Source organism: Phocoena phocoena, chromosome 16 (assembly GCF_963924675.1).
Source record: "Phocoena phocoena chromosome 16, mPhoPho1.1, whole genome shotgun sequence".
NCBI classification, from domain to species: Eukaryota; Metazoa; Chordata; class Mammalia; order Artiodactyla; family Phocoenidae; genus Phocoena; species Phocoena phocoena.
This window is the reverse complement of record NC_089234.1, coordinates 19,906,174-19,933,109: the sequence shown is the minus strand read 5'-3', so window position 1 is coordinate 19,933,109 and position 26,936 is coordinate 19,906,174. Positions and strand designations below refer to the sequence as shown.

Here is a 26,936-nt window from a genome sequence, read left to right as displayed (position 1 = left end):
GACATGTTCTTCCACCCAAACTTAGACACGTCGGATGCCTGAACAAGAAAAAGCCTGCCGTACGATTGAAGGAATCACCTACCTTTGGTTCCAGTCGGGAAAACAGCTGCACTCACAGCTATGTGGCCCTTGAGGACACATGTGAAGCATTCCTGCCAAAGAAAACCCAGAGGGCATGTTCAGGACTGGCACAGGCGTTTTAATCCTATAGTTTTCGGGTAGCTCTGAAAACCTTGCCTCTGAAGGTTTTGTAGCAATACCACAGAGAAAATCAGAGGAAAAAGGAAAAAAATCTGGTGGTGGAGAAAAACCTTGGCCTTGGTACCAATTTTCCAGAAAATCTTGAAATTCCACTTAATAAAAGAGAACTGACTGAGAGATGACCCCACAAGTCTCTCCCTTGTAATGAACATTCTGCCATACTCTCTGCCATCTGAGCCTCAGGAAGACTGGGGAAAAGTACTAAGAAGTACTGATGACACTAGCTAACACGTACGAGCTATCCCTCTGTGCCAGGCATGATGCGTACAGCACTGTAGGTTTAACCCCACACTTCTTGTTGGAGGCGCTCTTGCCATCCCCACTTCACAGAGAGATGAATGCCACGTCACGCAGTTCATAAGTGGCAGCATGTGGCCTTGGAGCCAGGCAGTCCTGCTTCAACCTCTGCGCACCTCACCACCATCTATACTCAGGGTTTAGTCCCTACTGCCTGGACAAGAAAAGTGCTGTTTGGAAGGGTAGTGGCTTGCCAGTAAGGTGCAGAGTCAGGACTAAACCCCACACTGTTCAATCTGGTCTGGATTGAACACAAAACAAGAAGAGTCACACCAAAGGTAGGTATCTGGACCCAAGGTCAAACCCTTCTTCATCTGCTGGTGCCTACAAATGAATGACACAAGGGACCAACTCTGGGAAATGTGCCCTGCTCTATCCAATAAAGCCCTCTTCCCTGGACAAGCTTCCTGAAGGAGCTCCCTGGAAAAAGAGATATACTCAGAGATTCAACCAGTATTTGCCAAGCAGTGACTATCATCCAAGAACCTGCTGGGCTCACAGAACCTTCACAGCCAGCCTTGGAGGTGAGTACTCTTCTCACCGCTTTTATGGATGGTCTAAGTGTTGAGTTCAAGGTCATGGAGTCTGTAAACAGCAGAGAAGATCTGAAGCCCGGTCTCCAGACTCATGGTACACATCTCTCTACCTTACAGCTGTTTCCTCTTTTCCATGCCAGACAGACCAGAAACTGAGCAGTGCATGTCATTTCAGAGGGTTCCTAGAGAGTTGAGCCTACAAATAGGAATGCTGAACTTGAAAAAAGAACGGGGGTAGCTTTCAGAATGAAATCTAGCCACTGTTCGTAAAAAGGCATATATTTCACTACCCCACTCCCTTCCCCAAAGAAACTTCCTGACTGAAGAGAAGGCCAAAGCTATTAAAACTTGAATCTGAGCCACTCTGACCTTAGCAGACAGAATGCTTTTAAAATCTCTCCAATAATTAATTAAATGGATGTCATAAAGCAGATAAGCCTGATTCCACAGTAATGAGCTATTTTATTGTCCCACATATAATTTTTACTTATGTATACAATCCTTTTCACAAGAGAGAACTGTCAAAGAGCAGAGAGGGCCTCTCGAGTTTTCTCTTACCTTCTCATAGGCTGTAGGGGTTCCAAAATGCATGGTACGAGTCACATCTGTGGTTCCATCCCTTTCCAAAAGGAAGGACAAATTAGTTTTCACTCAGAATAAGCTTTTGCTCAAATGTGAGACAGATGAGGATGTGGAGAAATTGGAACCCTCATGCACTGCTGGTGGACATATAAAATAGTAGAGCCACTCTGGAAAGCAGTTTACAGTTCCTTAAAAGGTTAAACACGGAGTTACCCTAGGACCCAGCAATTCCACTCCTAGGTAAACCCCCAAGAGAACCGAAAACATATGTCCACACAAAAACTTATACATGAATGTTCATAGCAGCATCACTCATAACACCCAAAACGGAGAAACAACCTAAATGTCCATCAACTGATGAGTAAACAAAATGTAGTATACACATACAATGAAATATTATTCAGCAATAAAAAGGAATGAAGTACTGATACACGCTATAACCTGGATGAACCTGGAAGACATTACACTAAGTGACGGAAGTCAGCCACTGAGGCCATATAATTCCACGTACATGAAATGTCCAGAATAGGCAAATCCATACAGACAGAAAGTATACTAGTGGTTCCCTGGGTAGGGGAAAGTGGGAAGTGACTGCTAACAGGAATGGTGTTTCTTTTTTGAGGTGATGAAAATATTCTAAAATTGATTGTGGTGACAGTTGTACAATTCCGTGAATAAACTAAAAACCATTAATTGTACACTTCAAATGAGTAAGCTGTATTATATTTCAATGAAATTATTTAAAAAAAAAAAAATGAGACAAAGTGTGAATGCAAGGATGGCCCAGTGTAGTGGGAGTGAACTCAGTCAGGCCCTGACACACACACTCTTGGTCTACAATGTGAGGACTGTTTCACGGAAGACACCATCCCTGGGATTATGAATGAAAGGGAGGTAGACAAAGTAAATAGGAACCTGTTTCTAGCAAAAGAAGGTCAAACTCTTAATTCCTTCTGTCAGGATGGCAAGCGGTTTATTGGACCCTAAAAATACCCGAATGCATCTTTTAGAACACCCTAATCCACCCCTTGACACAGAAAGAGTAACTCCTAGAATACTGCTAAAATTTAGAAGTGAACCAAAGTTATACCATTACCCAAGAAATCCAAATACCCTTAGCTCTAGGCTTTTATTAACTCCAACCCACACGTCCCAAGGCTAGGTTGTGGCTTCCATCTCCACCAGCCAAAGTCCCAACTTAAGTGGAGAAAGGAGTAGTAAAAGGCCTTGCTCGTGTGCTCTCAATGCAGACAACACCTATTCCTCTCCTCCTCGTGGGTTCCACATCAAGACCCAACCAAATCTTGGTTTCTCTGAGAAACTATTCTAGATGATGACTGTGAAAGCAGCAAGCCATGAAGAAGGAAATTCAGAAATTCAGGGACAGCCCTCATTTCTCATTCATTCATTCAAAATTATGCCGTCACTTCACAAGGCCCTGGGGCCACTAAAAGTCTGGGGAGCTGCCAGGTGATGTATGGGCTGGAGCAGAAGACTTCCCAATGGTTCTGAAAGCTTACTTTCAGTTATTTATTTAGTGTTTAACAGCTTCCAGCCAAGGACTAAACATTTCTATCAAACAGTCTTTTGTGGGAACAGGATCACAACTGGGCTATTTCAACAAGGGGTGAAAAAAAGGACAAGACGTGGAAACAATTCCATCAGTGGCTGGCGCAGAATGAGATGACCAGCTGAGCACTCTCGGCTGGAGCCTGGCTCGTCCACCTACTCAACTGCCTTGATTCAGTGGAGTCAAGCTCTACACAGCCCCGATTCACTTACTTGTATTGAGCACCCGAGTCAATGAGGTACACCTCATCCAGAGACAAGGTCCTATTCGTCTCAGGGACCGGCCTAAGAAAGTTAATTAAAAATTAATTATTCCACAAATGTAAATGCTTCCTGAATCTGGGAGGAAGGAATACAAGAGTTCTTTGTACTGTGCGAACAATTTATGTAAGCCTTAAATTATATCACACTAAAGTTACCCAATAGGTTAATTATTACAACTAATATTAACCTTCTACTATTCAAAGACCCAGTCAACCTATCTCCCCAACAGATAAAGAGCTCAGGAGAAGGAAATAACATATTTCTTTGTATCTTCCTCCATTTGTGACTGGAAGAAAACAAGTGTTCATCAGGTAATTGTAAAAGCTACAGAAAATAATAATCAATAGAAGCAGTAGGACCAAGCTGGGAAGTGGGAGGAGAGCAGCCGCAGTCATTTGTCTAATTTTTTTTTTTTTTTTTGCGGGGGGCGGGGGGCGGTCCAGGCCCCTGCCTCAGCCACCACTTCCCTCCCTCAGTCCTAATCCCACCAGGTGCCTCCCCACTTGCTTCCTAGACCACCAGACAGGCAGAAGGTCAGTGTCTCAGTCTGGGAGAAAACCTAACAGGATTTTTGCTGGGGAAAGGAATGGACCATGATGCTCTTATGCTAGAGCTCTTTTTTCAAATGAACATCTGGTATTTTTTAAAGTGATCTGATTTCTCCATGCCTTTTTCCAGACAATACGCTGCACTGGGAAAAGCTAAAAGGGACGCGAGCATTCCAAGTCTCCGCCCTGCAGCCGAGAGAGGTTCTCAGAGAGGTTCTCCTTCACTTCCAGGCAATAAGGGTGAAAGTGGGCACTCGAGCCCAACTGGCAGAAAAGACAACCAGACATGGGCCCAGTTTCAGCACCCTCTCTGTCAACAGGCTTCCAACAGCCACAACGAAGAGAGACCAAAGGAGAAGCAAAATTCTCCCCCCTTGGTCTGAAATTATTTATTGTGTTAATTATATGCAAAATTCTAGAGTAGTATCCAGCCAGGAAATTCATCACCTGCATTAAATATAAGATAAAACTAAAGTCCTTTTGCTATTTTAATGTTGGAACAGAGGCATTAATGTGAGAGAACTGTACAGTCACATATCTGTGACTGTCTCCCACACAACAGCTTCAAAATTTGTCCCAAGACTAAAAACTCTAAAAGTGATTAAAAAGGCGGGGGGCAGGAATTTGTGCCCACGTACAGCACTGCAGCACAGTGAGACAGCCAAGTGTTCCTTCACTATGCACATCACGGGTGGGGAGCAAAGGACTCAAGATGCCCACACGAGGCAGAACCGCGTAAGCCAGGTGAAGCTGAAGCTGCAGCCCCACTTCCCACCACCTCTACAGGCAGGTCTAGCAGTTCTAAAATACATCAGCGCCCCCTTTGTCTCACAGTGCAGGGATGCATGGCTCTGTGGGTCCATGGGCTCTTGTAGGTCGTGTGGTACAAATCCCCATAGGCTGGGGAGGAAAGAGCCGTTACAGATTATCTCTTCAACCGTAGCAGGGTGCTCCACAACCTAGTGATCAGCTTTTTCGGTATGGAGGTGATGGAGCTCACAGGTCGTTTGGACTAGTGCATCAAGAAGGCTGCCACTGTCAGAAAAGAAAAACACTAAAAATCCTAACTACTAAGATTCAGGGATTATGAATACAGATACTGCAGCCTCAAAGGAAAGAGGGACAACCCGTTTGACATCGCGAGAATGTCAATGCGAAACCTCTGTGCCTAAGAGTTGGCTCCCAACAGGCAGAGGCTTGGGGATTTAGAGCACAGAAGAGAAAATAAGACCTCCAAGGTCCTATTTCCCATATAAGAACGATCTCAACAGACACACGGAGGTGGGCGCCAGGGCCTCTGGTAGAATAATGTCTCTCCCCTGCTCAGGCTCCCATGCAGAAGCAGCAGCAAAGCCGGGCAGCGTGCTCCTCCGCATGCCTTACGCGTAGTGAATGATGGCGCCGTTGGGTCCCGTACTGGAAATTGTTGGGAAGCTCAGGTCCACAAAGTCAGCCTGCTGCCTGGAACAGAAAGATACACAAGAGCAGAGTGGCTTAAAGGTTTTTACTGTGCCAAGAATCAGGGCCCTCCCGGCTTCATTTAACTTGCCAAGGAAATGAGCACAAGGTTCATGGGCCTCCAAAGTGATCCTTACCTGCGGAATTCCTCAGCTTTGTCCGCAGCTGAGATCTCCGTCACGCCACCTTTGGGCACCTATAAGGAAGTTGCTTATAAACCACTGGGGTGTGATAAATTCATCCGTCTCCTACATATTATAGGAGGTGCATTAAAAGCTTACTTTTTCCTCAATCCCCACGTCCCAACTGTCCAATCTATAGGACACAGCATATGTCTCATCTTTACAAGGAGGGAATTTCCAAAGGCTCTTACCAAAGCCATCTAAAAGTAGAAGCGTTTCTATACATTTAATTTTTCACTCAACTATTTCCCTCAGTGTTATATCCTGAAAACTCCCAAAACTTAATACACCTAAATTTAAAAATTAAAAAGCATCCCCACCTAGGATATCATCCTAAGAAAGTGATCCTAAATAAATAAAAAAGATAAATGCAAAGATATTATTACAAGATGTTTGGTAAGTGCAAAAAAAATTTTAAACAATCTAAAACATTTGAAAATAGAAGGAATGGGTAAATAAATCAGTCTAGCTACTAAACACAGTCTCTATTTGAATCATTTTTTTAAAGACCTCAAAGCACATGGAAAATGCTCACACTATGATAAGTAAATAAAATAAAATACAAAATCGTAGCTGTACAGTGAGAGGCATGTAAAAATGATTTATGTTGAAAAAACAATGTACACAGATGAACAACTGCCAAAGAGGAAAAAACTGTTACACCAGTGGGAATCAGGGTGATATTTTCTTCTTCCAATTTAAGCTACTTTAAAAGAGTTGTTTATATAATATTTAAAGGAAATATGATATTGTTTAATAAGAGCACAAAGAAATCACCTTCCTGTCAACTACAGGGAGTGAAAGGGCAAGAAACTAATGCCCAGGAATCAATTTAATATAAAAAGTTTTATGGCTTAAAGTTCAAAACATACACAAAGATCTTTTTTCTCTTAACACAGTCAGCTTGCCTGTAATATCGTAAGAGTCATTTTTTCTTATAATGAAACTCCACTTAGTTATAAGACAATTCCTTAACCACAAAGGATCCATTCTGTTAAGGAATTTCTTTCTTCATCTTTGTTACTACTGTCCATAATTAAAGAATTTTTACACACACACCAAATTTCCACAAAGAACTATTAAAAGAGAGTACTAAACTTAGATCAAGATCTTAGACCTCGTGGTCAACCAGAGCCACAGTTCGAATCACATGTAGATAATTTCTGAATAATCTATATCCATGTGTTAAACAAAGACTAAGAACCGACCTCTTTCTCCAGCCAGTTAAAGAGTTCACAGAGGGCAACAGCATCTTTAATCTGTGCAAATAACAGAGACATTTTTTAAAGTTATTACTGAAAATCAGATGGGCAGATTCAAAGCCCAGCCCTAATGTGATACTGAGAGGGCTGCACTTATAGGGCTACAAACCATCAGCAATCAGGGCTTTACATGCAGGCATTTCCTGTGAACAAGTGTGCAGCAATTTCCACTATGGGGGAAAGGGCTCCCCTGCTGTTGAGTAGTTCAGGCACAATCAGGAAGGGGCCCACCTCAGAGCACACAGGAGCACCCTCAGAGGGGTCATTCCTGTACTACTGGAGCAGGAAAGGCCACTGTCAAAAGCCGTCTCTGGGCCCCAAATCTTTCTAGATCCACTGCTGGCCTTGAAACACAAATCTAGGCCTCTTCAGAGGCTTCACCTTCATCATTACCATCACCTACACTATCATCATCAATCTCCTTTTGCGTTTTATGTTATATTATGTAAAGATCTAGCCCATCCAGTATTTTATTTCATTCTCTCATTAACTCTGGAAAGCTCAGAGAAGTTCCCACCTTGTGCCAGGCTCAAGGCCACACAGCAGGTGAGGGAGCTGGGCCTTCTGACCACCATGCATCCCCTCTTCTGCACAGGCTGCTTTACTCACGTGAGCTCTCCTCATGCCTTCTGATTCAGCAGAATTCTTCACAGCTTTGGCGATGCAGATGGGGGTGTAAGGCATACAGCAGCGATGATCCTGGGGCGAAAGGCAGTCATATGGGAAATCGAGTCTGGCTCACTCACCCAAGACCAAGGCTATCACCTCTCCACCCAGCACAGCACACTTAAGACAAATCATTGGAAGAGCTCCCACTCAGGACCCACCCAGCTGTCCCCTGGGGCCCGAAGACCTGCCCTTTTTGGTTGGTGACTCTGAGCATGGCGAAAGGTGCTTGAGCTCATCCAAAAAGATAAAGTAAAAACATAAAACAAGTTATTTCTCGTCTATCCCCCACCCCGTAGCTTTTTGAGACTGCTGGCTGCCAGCCATCAGAGAGATACTGCTTTTCAAACCTCCAAGGTCATGGTCAGAGTTCACTAACAGATCAAAGCTTGACCGAAACAACCCCTTTCTGGCTGCACAAAGGAGGCTTTTTCCCACTGTCTAGGGATGCACATGATGGATGAGGGGAGAGGGGAGGCTCCTGCTCAGGGATCAGCTACTGTTAAAGGTCTGATCTTAAAGGGCCTTAAAGAGCCCGGGAAGAGCCTTCCCAATTTGAAAACAAGTTAGAATCCAGCCCTGTGTTACAGGGAGGGGGGAGGGATTTTGCACCACCTTGCACTTGCACTAGCACAGAGCTTCTCAAAGGGCTTTCCCTCTCTCCACTCTCCTTGCTCTCTCTCTCTCTCTGAGATACCTACCTGTCATGAGACAAAGGCAGGCATGATCCCCAAGGAGGTAAAGCTCTGAGTAACTATGTCATGCAGTGTGACAGTGACAGGGGTGCAATGGCAGGCCAGGTCTAGAGGGCCAAGCCTGGGCTCCTCTCAGGATGGCCCACTGCTAAGTGGAGGAGAGAGGCCCAGGGCAGGACAGTCAAAAAGGCTACAACTCCTTAGGTAGATTTATTCCTAGATATTTTATTCTTTTTGTTGCAATGGTAAATGGAGTCTTTTCTTAATTTCACTGTCAGATTTTTCATCATTAGTGTATAAGGATGCCAGAGATTTCTGTGCATTCATTTTGTATGCTGCTACTTTACCAAATTCATTGATTAGCTCTAGTAGTTTTCTGGTAGCATCTTTAGGATTCTCTATGTATATTATCATGTCATCGACCTGTATGCAGAAAATTATAAGACACTGATGAAAGAAATTAAAGATGATACAAATAGATGGAGAGATATACCATGTTCTTGGATTGGAAGAATCAACATTGTGAAAATGACTCTACTACCCAAAGCAATCTACAGATTCAATGCAATCCCTATCAAACTACCAGTGGCATTTTTCACAGAACTAGAACAAAAAATTTCACAATTTGTATGAAAACACAAAAGACCCCGAATAGCCAAAGCAATCTTGAGGACGAAAAATGGAGCTGGAGGAATCAGGCTCCCTGACTTCAGACTATAATACAAAGCTACAGTAATCAAGACAGTATGGTACTGGCACAAAAACAGACATATAGATCAATGGAACAGGATAGAAAGCCCAGAGATAAACACATGTACATATGGTCACCTTATCTTTTTTTTTCTTTTTTTTTTTGCGGTACACGGGCCTCTCACTGTTGTGGCCTCTCCCGTTGCAGAGCGCAGGCTCCGGACGCGCAGGCTCAGCAGCCATGGCTCACGGGCCCAGCCGCTCCGCGGCATGTGGGATCCTCCCGGACCAGGGCACGAACCTGTGTCCCCTGAATCGGCAGGCGGACTCTCAACCACTGCGCCACCAGGGAAGCCCAGTCACCTTATCTTTGATAAAGGAGGCAAGAATATACAGTGGAGAAAAGACAGCCTCTTCAATAAGTGGTGCTGGGAAAACTGGACAGGTACATGTAAAAGAATGAAATTAGAACACTCCCTAACACCAAACACAGAAATAAACTCAAAATGGATTAAAGACCCAAATGTAAGGCCAGACACTATCAAATTCTTAGAGGAAAACACAGGCAGAACGCTCTATGGCATAAATCACAGCAAGATCCTTTTTGACCCATCTCCTAGAGAAATGGAAATAAAAATAAACAAATGGGACCTAATGAAACTTAAAAGCTTTTGCACAGCAAAGGAAACCATAAACAAGACCAAAAGACAACCCTCAGCATGGGAGAAAATATTTGCAAATGAAGCAACTGACAAAGGATTAATCTCCAAAATTTACAAGCAGCTCATGCAGCTCAATAACAAAAAAACAAACAACCCAATCCAAAAATGGGCAGAAGACCGAAATAGACATTTCTCCAAAGAAGATATACAGATTGCCAACAAACACATGAAAGAATGCTCAACATCATTAATCATTAGAGAAATGATGGAGAAAAGGGAACACTCTTGCACTGTTGGTGGGAATGTAAATTGATACAGCCACTATGGAGAACAGTATGGAGGTTCCTTAAAAAACTACAAATAAAATTACCATACAACCCAGCAATCCCACTACTGGGCATATACCCCAAGAAAACCATAATTCAAAAAGAGTCATGTACCAAAATGTTCACTGCAGCTCTATTTACAATAGCCAGGACATGAAAGCAACCTAAGTGTCCATCAACAGATGAATGGATAAAGAAGATGTGGCACATTATATACAATGGAATATTACTCAGCCATAAAAAGAAATGAAATTGAGTTATTTGTAGTGAGGTGGATGGACCCAGAGTCTGTCATACAGAGTGAAGTAAGTCAGAAAGAGAAAAACAAATACCGTATGCTAACACATATATATGGAATCGAAGAAAAAAAAAAAAGTAATGAAGAACCTAGGGGTAAGATGGGAATAAAGATACAGACCTACTAGAGAATGGACTTGAGGATATGGGGAGGAGGAAAGGTAAGCTGTGACAAAGTGAGAGAGTGGCATAGACACTCCCATGTGTCCATGGACATACACTACCAAACGTAAAATAGATAGCTAGTGGGAAGCAGCCGCATAGCACAGGGAGGTCATCTAGGTGGTTTGTGACCACCTAGAGGGGTGGGATAGGGCGGGTGGGAGGGAGAGAGATGCAAGAGGGAAGAGATATGGGAACATATGTATATGTATAACTGATTCACTTTGTTATAAAGCAGAAACTAACACACCATTGTAAAGCAATTATACTCCAATAAAGATGTTAAAAAAAAAAAAAAAAAAAGGCTACAAGTAAGGTACCTTGAACTCCTGTGCCAGGCCTCAGTTAAAATGAGGGGGAAGGTGTCAGCTGTTTAGCACCACCCAGCAGGGGCTCAGTCAAGGGCAGGGTTATCAGTATCATTTGACCTTTGACAAATCCCCAACTCCCAAAGCCTCCCTGGGCCTCAGGTCTCCTTAACTATGAAATGTGGTGGGAGAGGTGGGTGTAGGGTAGTCTCTCCCAAACTTCAGATACTCTCATACCACCTGCACAGGTCTTACCCTAGCTGCTACCCCCTGGACCCTTATTCACTAAGACTTTTCTTTAGACTATCTTTGAATCAACATAGGTTACTGAACTCAACTCTCTCTTAAGAAACAATTTTTATAATATATGGTCTCATATACTAATCATATTTTTTTCTAGTACACACTAAAACACTTTTTTTATACCTGATATACAGTATTATATAAGTGCGAGGTATACAACATAGTGATTCATAATTTTTAAAGGTTAAATTCCATTCAAAGTTATTATAAAATACTGGCTATATTCCCTCTGCTATACAATATATCCTTGTAGCTTATTTATGTTATACATAGTAGTTTGTACCTCTTAATCCCATATCCCTATCTTGCCCCTCCCCCCTTCCCTCTCCCCACTGGTAACCACTAGTTCATTCTCTGTAACTGTTAAAACACTTTTAAAACAGAGACATTTAAATAAACCTAAGTATGAATGTGTACCACCTAAAATCATCTCTCATGTCACGTTTTGGAAAACACAGAACTCAATGGGTTCTAAAAGCCTCACACTCCAGCCCAAAGGGCTCATCCAGGGAGACGACACCTCTGACCCAACAGCCAGTCCTGGAAATCTGCCTGAACAACCTCTGCTTCAAAGACAAGCCGCACGATGCCAGGACTGGAAAGGGCCTGGCAGCTGGAGTGGCAGGTTTAGATGGGTCTCTGGGGCTACCAACCTTGGGGATGGCCTCGCTCACGGCATAGCTGGCCTTGTCGCTGACCCACACCTTCTCCCTTGGGGAGAGGCTGGCACACAGGGTCTTGAGCTCGCTCAGGATGGACTTGTAGGGAAGCACCTGGATTCTGTATTCAGCTTCCAGGCCCAAGTCAAGCAGCAGATGCTCCTTCACACTGGGGGCATCTGTGCGGTCGCCATCAATGAAGAGCCTGCAGAGGGGCCAGAGGTGAGGTGACAGAAAAGGCGGGCACAGGAGTGAGAGGACGAGAACACAGACCCACACACAAGCGACAGGCTCTACCTCCCGGCATGCAAGCCAAGCAGTTCCTCTTTCCTCCACGCCTTTCCCAAATCCTGCTCCCCAAACTGCGCTCCCTGCCCTGCGTATGCCGTCACCTTCCACCCCACTCCCCAGGCCAGGACCTGAGCACTCTCCTCCTTGATGCTCCTCCTTCGCTCCTACATTGAGATCTTTGAACCTATAGCCTAAACACCCCTCAAACCTCTCCAGCTTTCGCTGTAGCCTGGCCCAGTCGCTGCCCAGGTTCAGGTCACTACCGTCTCTCACTTGGATCAGTACCACAGCCTCCTTAACTGGTCAACCTGCCTCCAGTCTTCCCTATCCACCCTATTTTTCGCAGCAATCATAATTCACCCCATAATTTCACTCCAATCATAACATTCTTTATGATTTACAAGCCTGACCATGTAGTTCCGTGTGAAAAACTCATCCAGAAGCTCCACAGCATCCTCAGGACAAAAGCCCCAAGCTCCTGAACCTGGCTCACAAGGCCTTCCTTATGGGGGCCCTGCCCACCTGCCGGCTTCCCACTCCAGGTTCCAACCACACTGGACCACTCTGGGTCCTCCACGCATACTGTGCTCTCTCCTGCCCAGAGCCTCTGAAAATGCTGCTTCCCCTGCTTAGATCACCGTTCCTCTTCCTCCTCGCCCCCTACTCACCTAGCTAACCCACACGTACCCTTAATCTCTGACTCAATATTACTTTCCCCAAGAGCCTCCTCTGACCAGGTCAGGCCCCTCCAATAACACCCGTACCCACTCCAATGACAAGTTAGTGCCCACTATGTGCCCAAATGCCCTCAGGAAACCTCTCATCTCTGCAACTCTAACCCAGGACCCTGTCTGTCTCATTCACCCCAACACCTAACAGAGACCCCAGCACATAACAGGCACTCAATAAATATGTTGTCTGAATGCAGAAAGCCATCCAAATAAGAAGAGCAATGGCAGGTTGGCCACAAGCAGCAGTTTAAAAGATAAACTGACAAGGCACAGCTCAGGGGGTTTTTCTGTGTCACTTCTGACCTTCCAAAATGACTGTGTCTATTTGCATCGTGGACCCAAGATTGTATAACAGAGCCCATATTCCCCTTGGCATTGGCTGCTAGGAAACCTGGAATCAAATGTATAGCCTGAACAAGACTTTGCAGCAGGAATTTTGTGAACTAACCTCACTCTCTCCAGTTTTGTTCTGATGTCCTCGACCACCTATTTTTTTTATCTCCTAGTACTACCGAGACTTTCAGAGATTTCAAATCATTTTCAGGATTAAAAGAGAGGCAGGATATAAATAATTATCTATTGTTAAGGAAGACAAGAAGGGGAAGGAAGAGAGGCAGGAAAGGGAAAGGGCAGGAGAAAAGCAGCGTACTAGCGCACGTCAGGCCGAGGCTGGCGGGCCCGGGCCAGAAGGGGGCGACTGGGGCTCCGAGGAGCTGTGGGGAAGGACTTCCAGGCACGGGGCCAACACTCACATGATGGTCTCTAGTCCTATGATTGCATAGGAGAAAAATACTGGATTGTGCTCCACATCTGATCCTCGGAGATTGAACAGCCCTGAAAAAAAAAAAAGTTCCTGTCACCTGCCTGAGTGAGAGTTTAAGGGGTAGGTTGTAGAGCAAGGGAAGAGCTTCCACTCGCTAGGGAAGGACTGGGCGGCATCTCTCAGAGAAGCTGGGAGCCTCACTTCCTGGTCCCACCTCTGAGCTGCAGTTGCTCATATCCACCAAATGATGGCACCAGAACTGTTTCTTACGCTACCGCATCACCATCCCGAGAAGGGGATGGAAGAGTTATTAGTCAGAAAACCCAACAAATGCCCTCCAGACAAGAGTTGAAATGGTCCACCTGGCGGTGACCTGCCAGGCCTAGCAGGCCTGACGTGCCACAGAAAAACCGCTCCGGCACTCCCAAATACAGGGGACGGAGCCAAGCACTCGCTCCCTTCTGAGGGGAATGACCTAGAGTAGAAAAACTGAGACCCACCCATGAGGGAGGCCAGATGAGGCCCTCTGTGCGAGGGTCAAGAGCCCCAGGAAGGCGGGGCTTCCCGGCAGAGGAACAAAAGCAGTGAGTCAGCGGGGCTCCAGCCCACGAATGAAACCTGAGCCTGCGGCCCACCCGGAACCACGGCTGGGTGGAGGACCTGCCTTGGCCAGTGTCAGGGGGTCTAGTGAGGTCACTGCGTGCTGGAGAAACTAGAGGGACCAGCAGAGAGCACAGCTCCCGTCCGAGGACTTCCAGCTGCCTAATGCTTGCTCTCCTGAGAATCAGAGTGCAGAGAAGACCCTGGCGTAAAAAGCACTGCCTCTATTTTAACATCATGGCCTCGCAAAGTAAAGCAATGAGGCAACATGTTTTACCTATCAGACCAAACTAGCACTCTTTTTAAATGACAGCACCTGGGGCTGGCGAGGGTGTGGCGAGAGGGGTGTATTCACACACGCCTGTGCAACCTTTCTGGCCGGTACATGGCAAAATGGTCAAAAGCCCTGCCATGCACACCCCCTCTAATCCATAACACCACCTCTAAAGCCAACCAGAAGTTGGAAGAAAATTATCAGAAACTAAGACATGGATTGTGATGCACCAAGACTTTGATGGATGTTAACAAAATCACAAGAAAATTGGAAATTACTCAAAGGGCATATGTAGGGGAATAGTTAAGTAAATTATGATACAACCATATGATGAGATATTTAATATTCACTTAAAATTATGCTTATGTATGCTTAGAGTATCCCGATACACTGGAAAAAATCTAGCTACAAAATTACAAATGTGCAGAATGTTAACTGTGATTTTCTGTGTGTAAGGAAATTATAGGTGATTTTTTTTCTTCTTTCTACTTCCTCTGCACTTTCCAGGTTTTCCGCAATGGAAATGTGTGTCTTTTTAATAATAAAGGAGAGAAATTAGCTTTATATGTTATTTTCTCCGACGTTAAAGTTATTTAGTTAATTAGGGATATAAATCACTGACACTCTTGACAAAGTCTGGAACTGGGGATTAGAGAGCTAGGACACTGTGCAGTAAACTTTCTTTCTCTAGTGAGAAAAATCAAAGAATAAGGCAGTGCCTTGTCTCAGGTACCCTGGGTCAAATCCAGTCAGAAAATAGCAGACAGAATAAGAAGATTCCTTCAGGTTCTAGAAGGCACTGAACAATTCCATGGGGATAGTTTAAGGTCTAAAGATTAAAAAACTGCTATTGTACCAAAAGGCTTGTTGAAGAACTTTCAGTTCCTGAGTTTTCTGAAGTAGAAATATCTCTAGAACATCCTCATTGTGAAGAACTTGGGGATATACAGGAAAAGGATAAAGAAAAAAATATCTCCTGTGATCTTACTTCTATACCCATAGAGACACACGAATGTTGACAGGCACCAAAAGTTTGTTGGAAATGTCCCTCCTCAGAGATGTCACAGTCCTGAGTAGACTGGCCAGAGAGGGACATCATCACAGATTTAACATCAGCCCCTGGCTGTAATACAGCTCCAGTCCAAGCTACATTCCCCTCCCCGACTCCCTATAATTACTCCTCCATCCTACTCGGCATATCATATACCCCACTGGTGACAGTCTTTTGCTTATTCCCTGGCCACTCGGAAAGCTGAATTGCATGAACACACAGATTCCCAGAGAACCAATGCAGAGACTGGGTAACACTTCCCAACAGTGAAACCAGAGCACTCACATGCAATCTCATCCAGGGCAGTGACCACAAACCACACGACGTTCCTCTCGGCCATTTTCAACCGAAGATCTACAACTTTGTCCTTCCAGGAGATGCCTGCAAGAAACAAACATACTTGCGACTCCAGCCCTGGTCTGGTCCCAGGGACCTGCGGAAGCCAAGTGAAAGAACCCATTCCAAACATTTTTAACCAGCACCATATCCCAGGGAGCATGTTATCTGAGCAGACAGGAGGCCCAGATTCAAGCCCCATACATGAGAAGTGACTCTAAGCTAGCTGACTGTCAAGAGCTCTGACTACCTCAAAGAAAAAGTAATTCATTTGTTCATCCAACAAATGTCTATGAAGCATCTACACTTCCCAGGCATAGATATCTGCAGGTACCATGCTGGTCACTGTGGTTACAGCTCTGAGCTACATGCAGTCCTTGAGCTCAGGGGGCTTACAATCTAGAAGGGAAGACAGACAATTAAACCAGCAAGTAGTGGGACTTCCCTGGTGGCACAGTGGTTAAGAATCCACCTGCCAATGCAGGGCACATGGGTTCGATCCCTGGTCTGGGAGGATGCCACATGCCTTGGAGCAACTAAGCCCGCAAGCCACAACTACTGAGCCAGTGTGCCACAACTAATGAAGCCTGCACACCTAGACCCTCTGCTCTGCAACAAGAGAAGCCACCGCAATGAGAAGCCTGCGCACCACAATGAAGAGTAGCCCCCGCTTGCTGCAACTAGAGAAAGCCTGCACAAGGCAACGAAGACCCAACACAGCCAAAAATAAAATAAATAATTTTTTTTAAAAACACCAAAAAACCAGCAATTAGTTACACTTCTGTACAGGGAGCTTTGAGAACACACTACCCAGCAGAGAGAACTCACCGAGTCTTAGAGGTCAGGGGAATATCACCTACCACTTTACATTCCTGGAGATACGAGACTCGCCCTTCAGTGCTAAGACCGAGGAATTCTCTACGGTCTGACTCAGTGTGACAACCACTTCCAAATCACACTTGCACTGTCAGACACAGCCACGGCCTCCCTGCTCTCCCCAGGATGAAACTGGGGTCCTAGAGGAGCTCACCCCATCACTACCACCACCACCACCACCCAGCATGAAACAGCACATGTAACGCAGGGCGCAGCCACCTGTGAACACAGCAGGCATCTGTCTTATTCGCCCAGCACCTAGCAGTGTCCTGTACACAGCAGGCACTCATGTGTCTGCTGAACAGAAGTTTTACCAGCCACACCTGCTCTCCCCCCTTCTATAAGCAATAGGTCAGAGCCTCTGCTTCAGTTGAACAAAACTCAAAACACGCTGATGGAAAATGTTGAGCTGACCCTGGGCCACTCACTGGACCCATCCCCCTAATCTGTAATACCCTCAGGTGAGGGTGTCACAAGGAAAGCAAGCTGGGGGCTGTGCCCACAACTAAATGCTGCTTTGAAGACCAGCTCGGGAATGCTGTTTAAAACTTGACTGAGAGTCTGGGCTGTAATGCTTTCTTTCCAGGACTCCTCTGGGCAATGTGCCTACATTCCAGACATCCCCCATCCACCTCTCCTCTGCCGTTTCTACAGCAAGGCTCCCTCCCCTGCAGCCCCACCTCCCAGGCCTTTCCCTCTGCGCTCCTCACTCTTCCATAAATCACACTTTCATCTCCCACAAAACGTTCACAGAACTTGCTCCTCACTCACCACTATCACACAAGCCAAAGAAACCCACCCACACCCCAAAGCTACTAAAGCAGAGGACAGACAGAAGGAGGGCGCCTGGGAAGGTAAACGTACAAATGCTGACAGAAGAAAAGGAAATGAAATCTAGAAACCTCTAGGCTCATTACAGTCCAATAAAAATTAATTTAGAAAACAAAACAAAAGACAATCTGCTAAGGCTGGGGTGTGTATACAACCCAATCAGCTGTTGACACTGATTGTGGATTAATAAATATGAGAAGGAAAAAAATTTAAATAAAGAAATAAAACTCTCGAGGTGACTAAATCAAAAAAAGAAAAGAAACCTGTAGTCTGTTTCCAATATTAGACACGTTAGAGGGGCAGTTAGCAACTGAATGGTAAAAAAGCCATCTCAGTAGCACGCACAGGTCTGCCCAGAGGAGCTCTGCAAGAATAAACTGTGCCAAAGTAGGTGGCAAGTAGGTGGCAACTGTGGAAACAAACTGAACTCCTGCTGCATCAAATGCCCCACGTGCCAGGGCGGGGCAAAATCCTCCACTCAGCTCAAGCTCGACCTGGATTCAGAGGGCTTTCGTTGAGGTGAAGGGGCCGATGGTCGGGCGCCTTCTGGGCACAGCCGTGGTTCTGACCTGTGTAATCCAGGCCCAGTGTGATGAGGGGCTTGCACGGACGCTCAGGCCGGTCTGTCCAGATCTTGTCCACAAGGTTCTCCTTGACAGGAATGAGGTGGTGGCCAGCGCTTCTCAGAACCTTGGCCATCTTTTTCCAGTAATCTGAGGAGAAACACACGTGGTCTAGCTATGAACTGAACACCCTTTACAGGCAGCAGGGCTTTGAGAGCCTGGCACCTTCTGAAAGGCTATCCTGTGGCCCTGTGCTAACTCTTCTCCTCACCTTGACCTCTGTTGTGACATCAAATCATGCTGAGCCCCCAAATGGTCCACAACCCACAAGCAAACAGGGAGGATGGAGAGGCCTCTAGAACTCACTTCCTCACCCAAGATGAAAGGGCCTATGCTTACTCACCTGTAGGAATGATCAGTGGGTCCACACCAACCCTGGATCCTTCAGGAAGTACACTCACCAGCCAGTCTTCCTGAGTTGGTGTGTCCTTCAGACCTACAGAGGGAAGAACTGATGAGAAACAATTCCCAGGGAACCCAAGCTCATTGTCCTATCCAGAAGGAGGCAATTCACCAACATCATGCAGGGTCTTTATTAAGCACCTTCTTCAAAGAGAATTGACAGCACTTGGAAAATGTGAACTTCCCTTAATCGTGGAAGGCTATGAAAAGTGTAAGATGCTATAAAAGGAAAACATAAAGTAAGACAGTATATAAGGAATGGGTGAGACAGAAGAAAAAAAGAAACAGGATTTTCATTAGACCCCTGGTAAAAAGGCATCCCAGGAATCGCTGCAATACAGGTACATGGTGTCATCGTGAAGATCGTCTTGTATCAGCCTTCGGTCACTTTACCACTACTGGTGATGAGAGGGTGGGTGGTGATATGGTGAAGGCTAGAGCTGGGAGCCTCCCTTACATCGCACACCAGGTAAGGGGAACACACACCACAGTGCCCTCCCCTTATCTGTAAGGCAGCATTGCAGACTGAAGGCCCCCGCCAGACAACCAGGCCTGACTGGCAGCAGAGAAACGTATCCAAAGACTGTAAGAGGGACACACAGGAACCCAACATCGTGTCTTTAACTGGCTCCCTGGGCTTCCCAACTACCAAGAGCAAACAGTCATAGGACACTAAATAAGCTTCAAAAAAGGAAAAAGTTATTTTTATATCCCCGTTTTTCTTTAATTTGACCCAGTATCTTGTATGTTTCAGATGTATACTTTTTTCATCAAATTTTTGCTAAACAACTAACATTTTGAGAAAATATTATGAGCGAGAGTTCACATATTCTGAAATAGTACTGTTTTACCATTCTCCCTAGCGAGTACTGATAACCACATAACCACAGAAGGGAAGTTCAAAGGTTTGTAAAGAAATGAGCTCATGGGACTTCCCTGATGGTCCAGTGGTTAAGAATCTGCCTTCCAATGCAGGGGACGTGGGTTCGATCCCTGGTCGGGGAACTAAGATCCCACGTGCCCCAACCACCAAGCCAACTAAGCCCAAGCGCCACAACCACCAAGCCCACACGCCTCAACAGAGAAACTGTGCCACAAACTACAGAGCCCACATGCTTTGGAGCCTGAGCGCCACAACTAGAGAAGCCCGCATGCCGCAACAAAGAGCCCACATGCCGCAACAAAGAGCCCACATGCCGCAACTAAGACCCCGCATGCTGCAACTAAGACCCAATGCAGCCAAAAAAGCAAACAAATAAATAAAAATTAAAAAAAAAAAAGAAATGAGCTCATGAATCTGTTCTAAAAAACTGCCTAGAAGCTGGCACTGAGTTGTTATTTTGTTATTTGATTCTTTCCTATTTTTTTCAAACCGCTCAACAAGCCACTTACTAACAAAGTTTCTTTAATGCCCCTAGTATAACTTTCACAGGATGAAGTCATATCATCTCCTAGAAGACAGATGTTTGGCAAAAACCCCAGGGATGAACCACTCCCCAACTACACCCACCAGAATCTCCCTACACAGGAGAGACAGTGAGGAGGTGGGCTTAGGGCAGAAACTAGAGAGGGGCTTGGAAGGGAGAAGGACTCATCCGCTGAGGCTGTTTTAGAGGACAGGCAAACAGTATTCGCTCCTCTGACACTCTGACCCCCAAAGCGCTGACTTATCTAACAGCTGGAGTTTAGGCCCCAAAGAGAGATGACCAAATCCCAGAGGCACACTGAATGATCCACTGGGGTACAAGCAGAAAGTATTAGGACTTCCATTGGTAATTTTTCTTAAAAAATAAGATATCAATCTTTGCTTGTATTTGAAATACAGATGGACTGGGCGCATATACCGTCAACAGAGGCATGTAATCAAAAAAGTTTAAAGGTCTAGTGGCCTATCCATTTATAATAGCCCTACAACCCCAAGTGCGTGTGTGTGTGTGTGTGTGTCTGTGTGTGTGACACAGAAAGAGAGAGAGAGAGAGAAGAAGGAGAACAACTGGGGCAACAACCACCTGTAGCTTTGATGTTCCTATATTTTTAAAGACTTTTGAGAAACGGAAATTTAAAATAAATCCACTGCCAGGATAAAAACGTTCCTAATTCCTCCTTCCCTAAGACAAACAACACTTATATATGTGGAGAGTGTGTGAAACACACATACACATACACACACACACACACACACACACACACACTACCTCAGTAGGCTAACTGCTTGGATCTTGGAGTCAACTCAACTCAGCGTCAACAGCCCTCTGTTCCATGAACCATGAGTCTGGTAACAACCTGATTTCCTCATTACTTCCAACTACAAACAAGAAACACCAGGGATTTGGCCTCATCTTCTCTTCCTCACTCAGCCCTGGTAGCCCCTTTTCCCTCCTTCTATTGTCCAAGTTCAAAATTCAGCAGGCAGAGGCCTTTGTACAACCACTAAAATCATGTTTCAAAAGACTATTATAGTGACAAGGAAAAACACAGCACAAAATTAAATGAAAAAACAAGAGTACACACACACACACACACACACAATCATTATCCAATAAACACTGAGCTCTATGCTTCCCATATACTATTTCTTTAACCCTCACCATTTTATGTGGTACTTACTATTACTATTCCACCTTACATATGAGGAAGCTGAAGCACTGAAGGTGAAGCAACTTGCCCAAGGAAGTTCCAGACCCATGCTCTTGCCCTATGGCTGAGCTGCCAGAAGCAAGTCAGGATCCTCAGAGGGAGAGCTTCCTAGCTTCAGCTGCCAATGGCCCCTTACCTTTATCTCACTTTGAATCATGAGGCAGCAACGGAAAGGCCCCAGTGCATGAATCAAATGCACAGCAAGTTATGTGAGCTGCAGCAAAGCAACTGTCCTCTCTGGCCCTCAGTTTCTCCTCACTGAAATGAGTATCCTGAACCAGAATCTTCCAAAATTGAACGCGCAATGGTATGTGTATATCAGCGTGTCATTTTCTTGGTTTTCCTTGTGCCATGAACTGGACTGTGTCCCCTCAAAATTCATACGTTGAATGTAACTATATTTGGAGACAGGGGGTTTAGGAGGTAATTAAGGTTAAATGAAGTCATAAGGTAGAATTCTAATCCAGGAGGACTGGTGGCCTTCTAAGCAGAGGAACAGAGAGATAGCCATGTAAGGATACAGTGAGGAGGAGGCTGTGTGCACGCCAGGAAGAGAGCTCTCACCAGAACCTGACCACAAAAGCACCCTGATTTCAGACCGCCAGCCACCAGAAATGAAAAAGTAAATTTCTGTTGTTTAAGCCACCCAGTCTATGGTATTTTGTTTTGGTAGCCTGAGCAGACTAAGACACCTTGGATTCTAAAAGGGGCCCGTGGCCCCATAAAAGGGGTAAGATCCAGAAGCCCTGAGGAGCCCTAGGGTCCCCTGCCAGAGCTGGCCAACTAAAGTTGAGATGGCTGTGCCTCTACGCACCCATCTTCATGAGCGTCCAGTTGCTGTCCATCTGCTTGGCAGCCTGGAGGAAGTAGCGCCCATCAGTCCACATGGCCGCATGTTCTTCTGTGACGATGGCTGTGCCTACAGCAGGGGAGCAAGGAGATGAGAAATGTTTCTGACCACCACCTAGAAGCTGCACAGAACGGCAGCAGGCAGGCAAGCACGGTGAGGGGCACCAGATCCCGTGTGGCCTCACCACCGCTCCGGTGGGGCCTCTGGCGGGGCAGCGGGGCCTTTAACTCCAAGAGAACCTCCAGGCAAGAGAAGATGATACCACTGAAAACCAGCTGTGGGCCAAGCTCTGAAAGAAACAGTCCTGAGTCAGCCTGGGTATTGGTCCCTGCACAGAAAGGACCCCACTTGTACAGCATGAGTCAAGGCCAGTAGAAAGAGGTCTGTGGACCTGCGGCCACAAGGGTCTCGTAATTAACAAAATAGCGGTGAATCTGCTCATTGATCGCAGCCATCTGCTCCACCAGACACTCTAAAGGAGGTGTTTCACCTTTCCCAAGAGAGACCACGTGTTCATTGTGATGCAGCAGTTGGTCACCAGCCGGGAGTTTATGCCTCCCACCTCTATCTGCCCTCAGTTCCCACAGGCCCAGCAGAACTCAGGGCTTTCAGCAGAGGTGTCAGCCAAAACCAATCCTAAAGTGCCTTTTACATCAACAGAAGCAGTGCGCTAACTGCGAGGAGAGGGGCTCGCACCAAGTCTAGCAAGGATGGGAGTCTGAAGGGGGGAACCCATCCTAAAACTCAAGGGCACAACAGCTTTGGGAAAGTTAGGGCAGGGCAACAATGTAGCTCAACATTCATCTTTGTTATTTAAGCTGAAACCAAAAACAGAGAAACCAAAAGTCAAGCGCTTAGACAATTACACAGGACCAATAGGCTAAGGAGGGGGTTTTAAGGATGCTATTAGTGTCCCACTTCTTATTTGGAGTGCTAGTTACACAGGGGTATTCAGGTTAATTGATACACTTTTCTGTATGTATGTTACAGTTAATAAAAAGTTCAAAAATATTTTTTAAGTAACATTTTTTAAGATTTGAAAAGCGAAGGCATAGAGAAAAGAGACACTAAAATGTAAGCTTAGGAGCTGGGGATGCTGGGACCACATCCGCTCTGCAGAGGCTCAATGGGGACATCTGGTTTGCATTTTTTTTTTTTTTTTGGTTCTATATCACAAGCTGAAACCGGTTCTAGTTATTTTTGAGAGGCAAACAAAAGTACCAAAAGAACAAAGAGAATTTAGAAACTCACCTGCAGAGCCATCAAATCCAGAGACAAAGGCCCGCCGACAGTCACACGGAGCAATGTACTCACTCTGGAAAACAAAAAGGACAAGGAATTGGACCTTGATCAGTCACACGCCGACTCCTGCTCGGCCCAGCAGGGCTGCAAGGGCTGGCAAAAGCTGGGCACCTGCCTTCAAGGAACTGCCAATCTAGCTGAAAAGGCGAGCTGAACATTTTTTTTTTAATTAGTGCACACTACAGAAGTCCCTAATTAATTACGGGCTAAAGGGCTGTTCCCTTTAACCTCAATTTTTTCATCTGGAGAACAAAGCAAATCAAGAGAAACAGATCAAAACTGCTCTTTCCTCACTGAGATCTCACTCAAAAAACAAACCAATAGCCTTCTCCCTTCTTTGCCACTGACATTTAGGCATCTGTTATTTTTCTCAAAAGCCCGAATTTCTGTTTTATGTGCCAATAATTCTCTAACTTAAGTCTCTTTAGATATCAGCTTATTTCTGAACTTCCTGTTTGTATCCTCCATCCAAGGCAGTGTCACCAATCTCTCCCACGCAGACCCTGTCCCTTCCTGTTAGGGAACAAAGGGAAATGCTTCCTCTAACCCAGGAGGCTTCAGCAAAATAAAACATCATGTTCAAATCCAGGTCCTTCCCAGCCGATAATCCCTTGCCTCTGAATGGAATGGGATTAGGGCTAAGAAGGTAAGAGGTTCCCATTCCTGGGGAAAGGGTACGAGGCCACATTGTGTAACTTCTGGTAATAGCCAGTGAGGCACAGAGAGTCAAGTAACTTGTCCAAAGTCACACAGCTAATAAGTAGCAGTGGCAGGATTTGAACCTGGGCGGTTTCAGAGCCTCAACTCTGAAGGCCTATGCCATGCTGCCCCCATAAAACACATCGTATCCCATCCTCAAAATAACTCTCCAGGATAAGACCAATAGCAAATGAGAAAACTGAGGTTCAAACACAGAATCTTTAAGCAACCAACACGTCAGTAGCAGGGCCAGGATCTGGTCTACTCGAGACCAGAGCCACTGCTCCTTTTCCTGTTAGCAGGTTATTCCTGAGCTAAAGGACTTGGCAGGGTTAAGAATGCTTAGGATAGAGAAGGGGGCTGCTGGCTGGACCCCAAGGCATTTTGGGACAGTCAACATGATGTAGGGGAAAACGGCTCCCAGGTTCTAGTCCTGCCGCGTGGATGAGAGCTGCTCCTTTCACCAAGGCAGCCACAATCGCAGCCTCAGACCATTCACAAGACCATGACCCACAGAGGTGCTGGCAGCGTCAGCAGAAAGAATCATGATGGCAGGATGAAGGGGCTCTGAGAGCTCTGGGTCGCACCTGCCCTCTAGCAGGCCCAGCTACGTGGTCTGCAACGAGTCTCCTCACCTCTCTCAGCCTCAGTTCCTCATTTCTACAACGGGTCATTTCAGATTGCTGAACGCAATGGCAAGCAAATGTTTGATCCCGAAAACACAAGGGAACATTGACCAGATAGCACTAAGGACATAAAAAGAAGTGGCCTCCAGCATCATTTATGAACTGTAGAGCGCTCCTTTGTTTATTGACCCAGGAATTAGTGAGTGCAAGACTGAAAAAAAAAAAAAAGGCCAAAATGGGGGAGTCTGTTCCTACCCTTCTCCTAGTTCTGTTGTGAGGAACAGTAAGTGAATGTTCAAAACGACTCACCAGAAACCTGGGAGTGCTGCGTATATGCAACAGAAGAGACAATATTAATCTCTTCCTCCTGAGTGGTGAAAAAGCAGCTAAGAGGCTGGGAAAACTCAGTTAACAAAAAAAACCTTGTGCTAAAACTCAGAGTACACAACGGAGAAAATACAGAGGGGGCACTCTGGACCAACAAGGAGGTCCGCCTGGCTGGGTGCTCTCCCACCCAACGCACAGTGAGGAGGCAGGTGAGGGGCTCGGCCTGGCTGGGCTCTGGCACGCAGGGACACAGCTCTTGAGGAGTGCCCCAGCCCTACCTGGGGAAGCCGGGGCGGAGCCTCACGTCCCCCCAGGGGTTACCTGGAGCTGCCTCTCAGCAAAGGCAGGAGAAGAGTTTCTCCAAAGGGAGACGGAATTAACAGCAGGTGGATGTGTTTGGTTTGGGATCGAGATGAGGGTGGAGCAAGAATGTCTAGACATGACCTAAGTGGTCAACATGCCAGAAAGACATCACTGACCAAAGCTGTCACCTCCATACCAACTGGCTAAGCAGAGGCCAGACAAGCACTGGGCCCAGGCCTCCCACTCTTCCCCCAGCCATGAAGCTGGCAAAGCCCGGGAACATTCTCCCTAGAGAACAGCAAAAGGCCTAAAACAAGCCAAAGCCTTAGCATACTAGGAAAAAGCCGCAAAGAAACACAGCCATTGGCTTTTTTCTCCAAAACTGTCCATTTATCTCCATCTCTACTATGTCCCGGTCCAAGCCTCCCTCATCTCTACCTGGACCACTGTCCCTACAATCCACTCTTCACACACACTCAGAGGGAGCTTTTCAAAATATGTATGTGTCATGTTAGCATCCCGCTTAAAATCCTCCAATGACTTCCCATCACACTTAGGATAAAATCCAAACCCCAGGCCAGTCCCCAAGGCATAGCTTGGTCCGGCCCTGCTCTCCGCCCACAGTCCTCCCACTCACACTGCTCCAGCCACACCGCCTGCTTTCTGCTCCTCGCGCTTGCCAATCTCATTCCTGCTTCAAGGCCTTTGCACATGCTTTTCCTTGTGCCTATAAAAGTCTCCCTCTGGTCATGGCATGGCAGGCTCCTTCCCATCATTATATTTCAGGTCAGATGTCACCTCCCCAGAGAGGCTTGCCTAGACTATCCAGCTACAGTAGCCACTCAGCCTCTTCTACCTCTCTGTACAGTACATTTTTCTAGATGTTTCTCTTCTTAATGACTCTTTTACACTGTTATTGTCCTGACCCCCCAGAATGTAAGTCCCATGAGATCAGGGTGTTTGTCTGTCTTGTTTGTCACTGTCCCTGTACAGGGCACAGGTGACACACACTAGGCCCGCATCCAATACTTGCAGAATAAAGGAAGAGCAGGAGGAGAGATGAACCTTTCTCCGTAGTTAAGACCTTAGCCACCTCTTTGAAGACAGAGAAAGGGCTACAAGCCAAGAAATGCAAGTGCCCTCTAGAAACCGGAAAAGACAAGGAAATGGATTCTCCCCAGAGCCTCCAGAAGTCACTTTAGCCCTGCTGACCACTGCAGACTCCAGCCCTCCAGAAGTGTAAGATAATAAATTTGTGTTGTTGTAAGCCACTAAGTTTGTCACAGCTGCAACAGGAAACTAATGCCTTATCCAACAGGAAAAAGGCCAGAAGGGATTACAGCTGGGGTTTCAAACTCAAAAGCCCTAGGGCACAGGCAGGTCAACGAAATGAGTAAAGCAGGACAAGAGGCTGTCTCTTCTAGAGAGAGCAGCTCCCACTCAGCTCTGATTCCTGTCATGCTGGAATGTGAACCACGTGTTGCCAACCTTCAGTATTTCAGGAAAAGTTAAATATATGTATGTTCGTGAGAGATCACTCAATTTTTAAACGTTGGCATCTAATTCAAACAATTTAAATAACACACAGCCAAATAAAGCATATCAGTAAACTACAGAAAAAAAAAAAAAAAAGCCTCATCCATGTCTCAAAATCCAGCTCAAACATGCCCTCTTCCACAAAGCTTTC

At 45.8% G+C, this 26,936-nt stretch overlaps 1 protein-coding gene across 4 annotated transcripts in view; it reads right to left on the bottom strand.

Moving 5' to 3' along the window:
- XPNPEP1 (X-prolyl aminopeptidase 1) overlaps window positions 1–26,936 on the bottom strand; it is a 55,421-nt gene that overhangs the window by 6,790 nt on the left and 21,695 nt on the right. For 2 of the 4 annotated variants that reach the window (XM_065894706.1, XM_065894707.1), the window contains exons 4-17: window positions 23,244–23,307; window positions 21,957–22,061; window positions 18,447–18,539; window positions 18,050–18,193; window positions 15,723–15,818; window positions 13,502–13,583; window positions 11,722–11,932; window positions 7,569–7,658; window positions 6,906–6,956; window positions 5,653–5,711; window positions 5,441–5,518; window positions 3,459–3,530; window positions 1,653–1,713; window positions 83–152 (exon numbers count right to left, since the gene is read on the bottom strand). In XM_065894706.1, coding sequence (XP_065750778.1) covers window positions 83–152; window positions 1,653–1,713; window positions 3,459–3,530; window positions 5,441–5,518; window positions 5,653–5,711; window positions 6,906–6,956; window positions 7,569–7,658; window positions 11,722–11,932; window positions 13,502–13,583; window positions 15,723–15,818; window positions 18,050–18,193; window positions 18,447–18,539; window positions 21,957–22,061; window positions 23,244–23,307 — 1,276 coding nt within the window. The remainder of the gene's footprint in view (window positions 1–82; window positions 153–1,652; window positions 1,714–3,458; window positions 3,531–5,440; window positions 5,519–5,652; window positions 5,712–6,905; window positions 6,957–7,568; window positions 7,659–11,721; window positions 11,933–13,501; window positions 13,584–15,722; window positions 15,819–18,049; window positions 18,194–18,446; window positions 18,540–21,956; window positions 22,062–23,243; window positions 23,308–26,936) is intronic. The other 2 variants (XM_065894711.1, XM_065894708.1) reach the window with 2 other exon arrangements.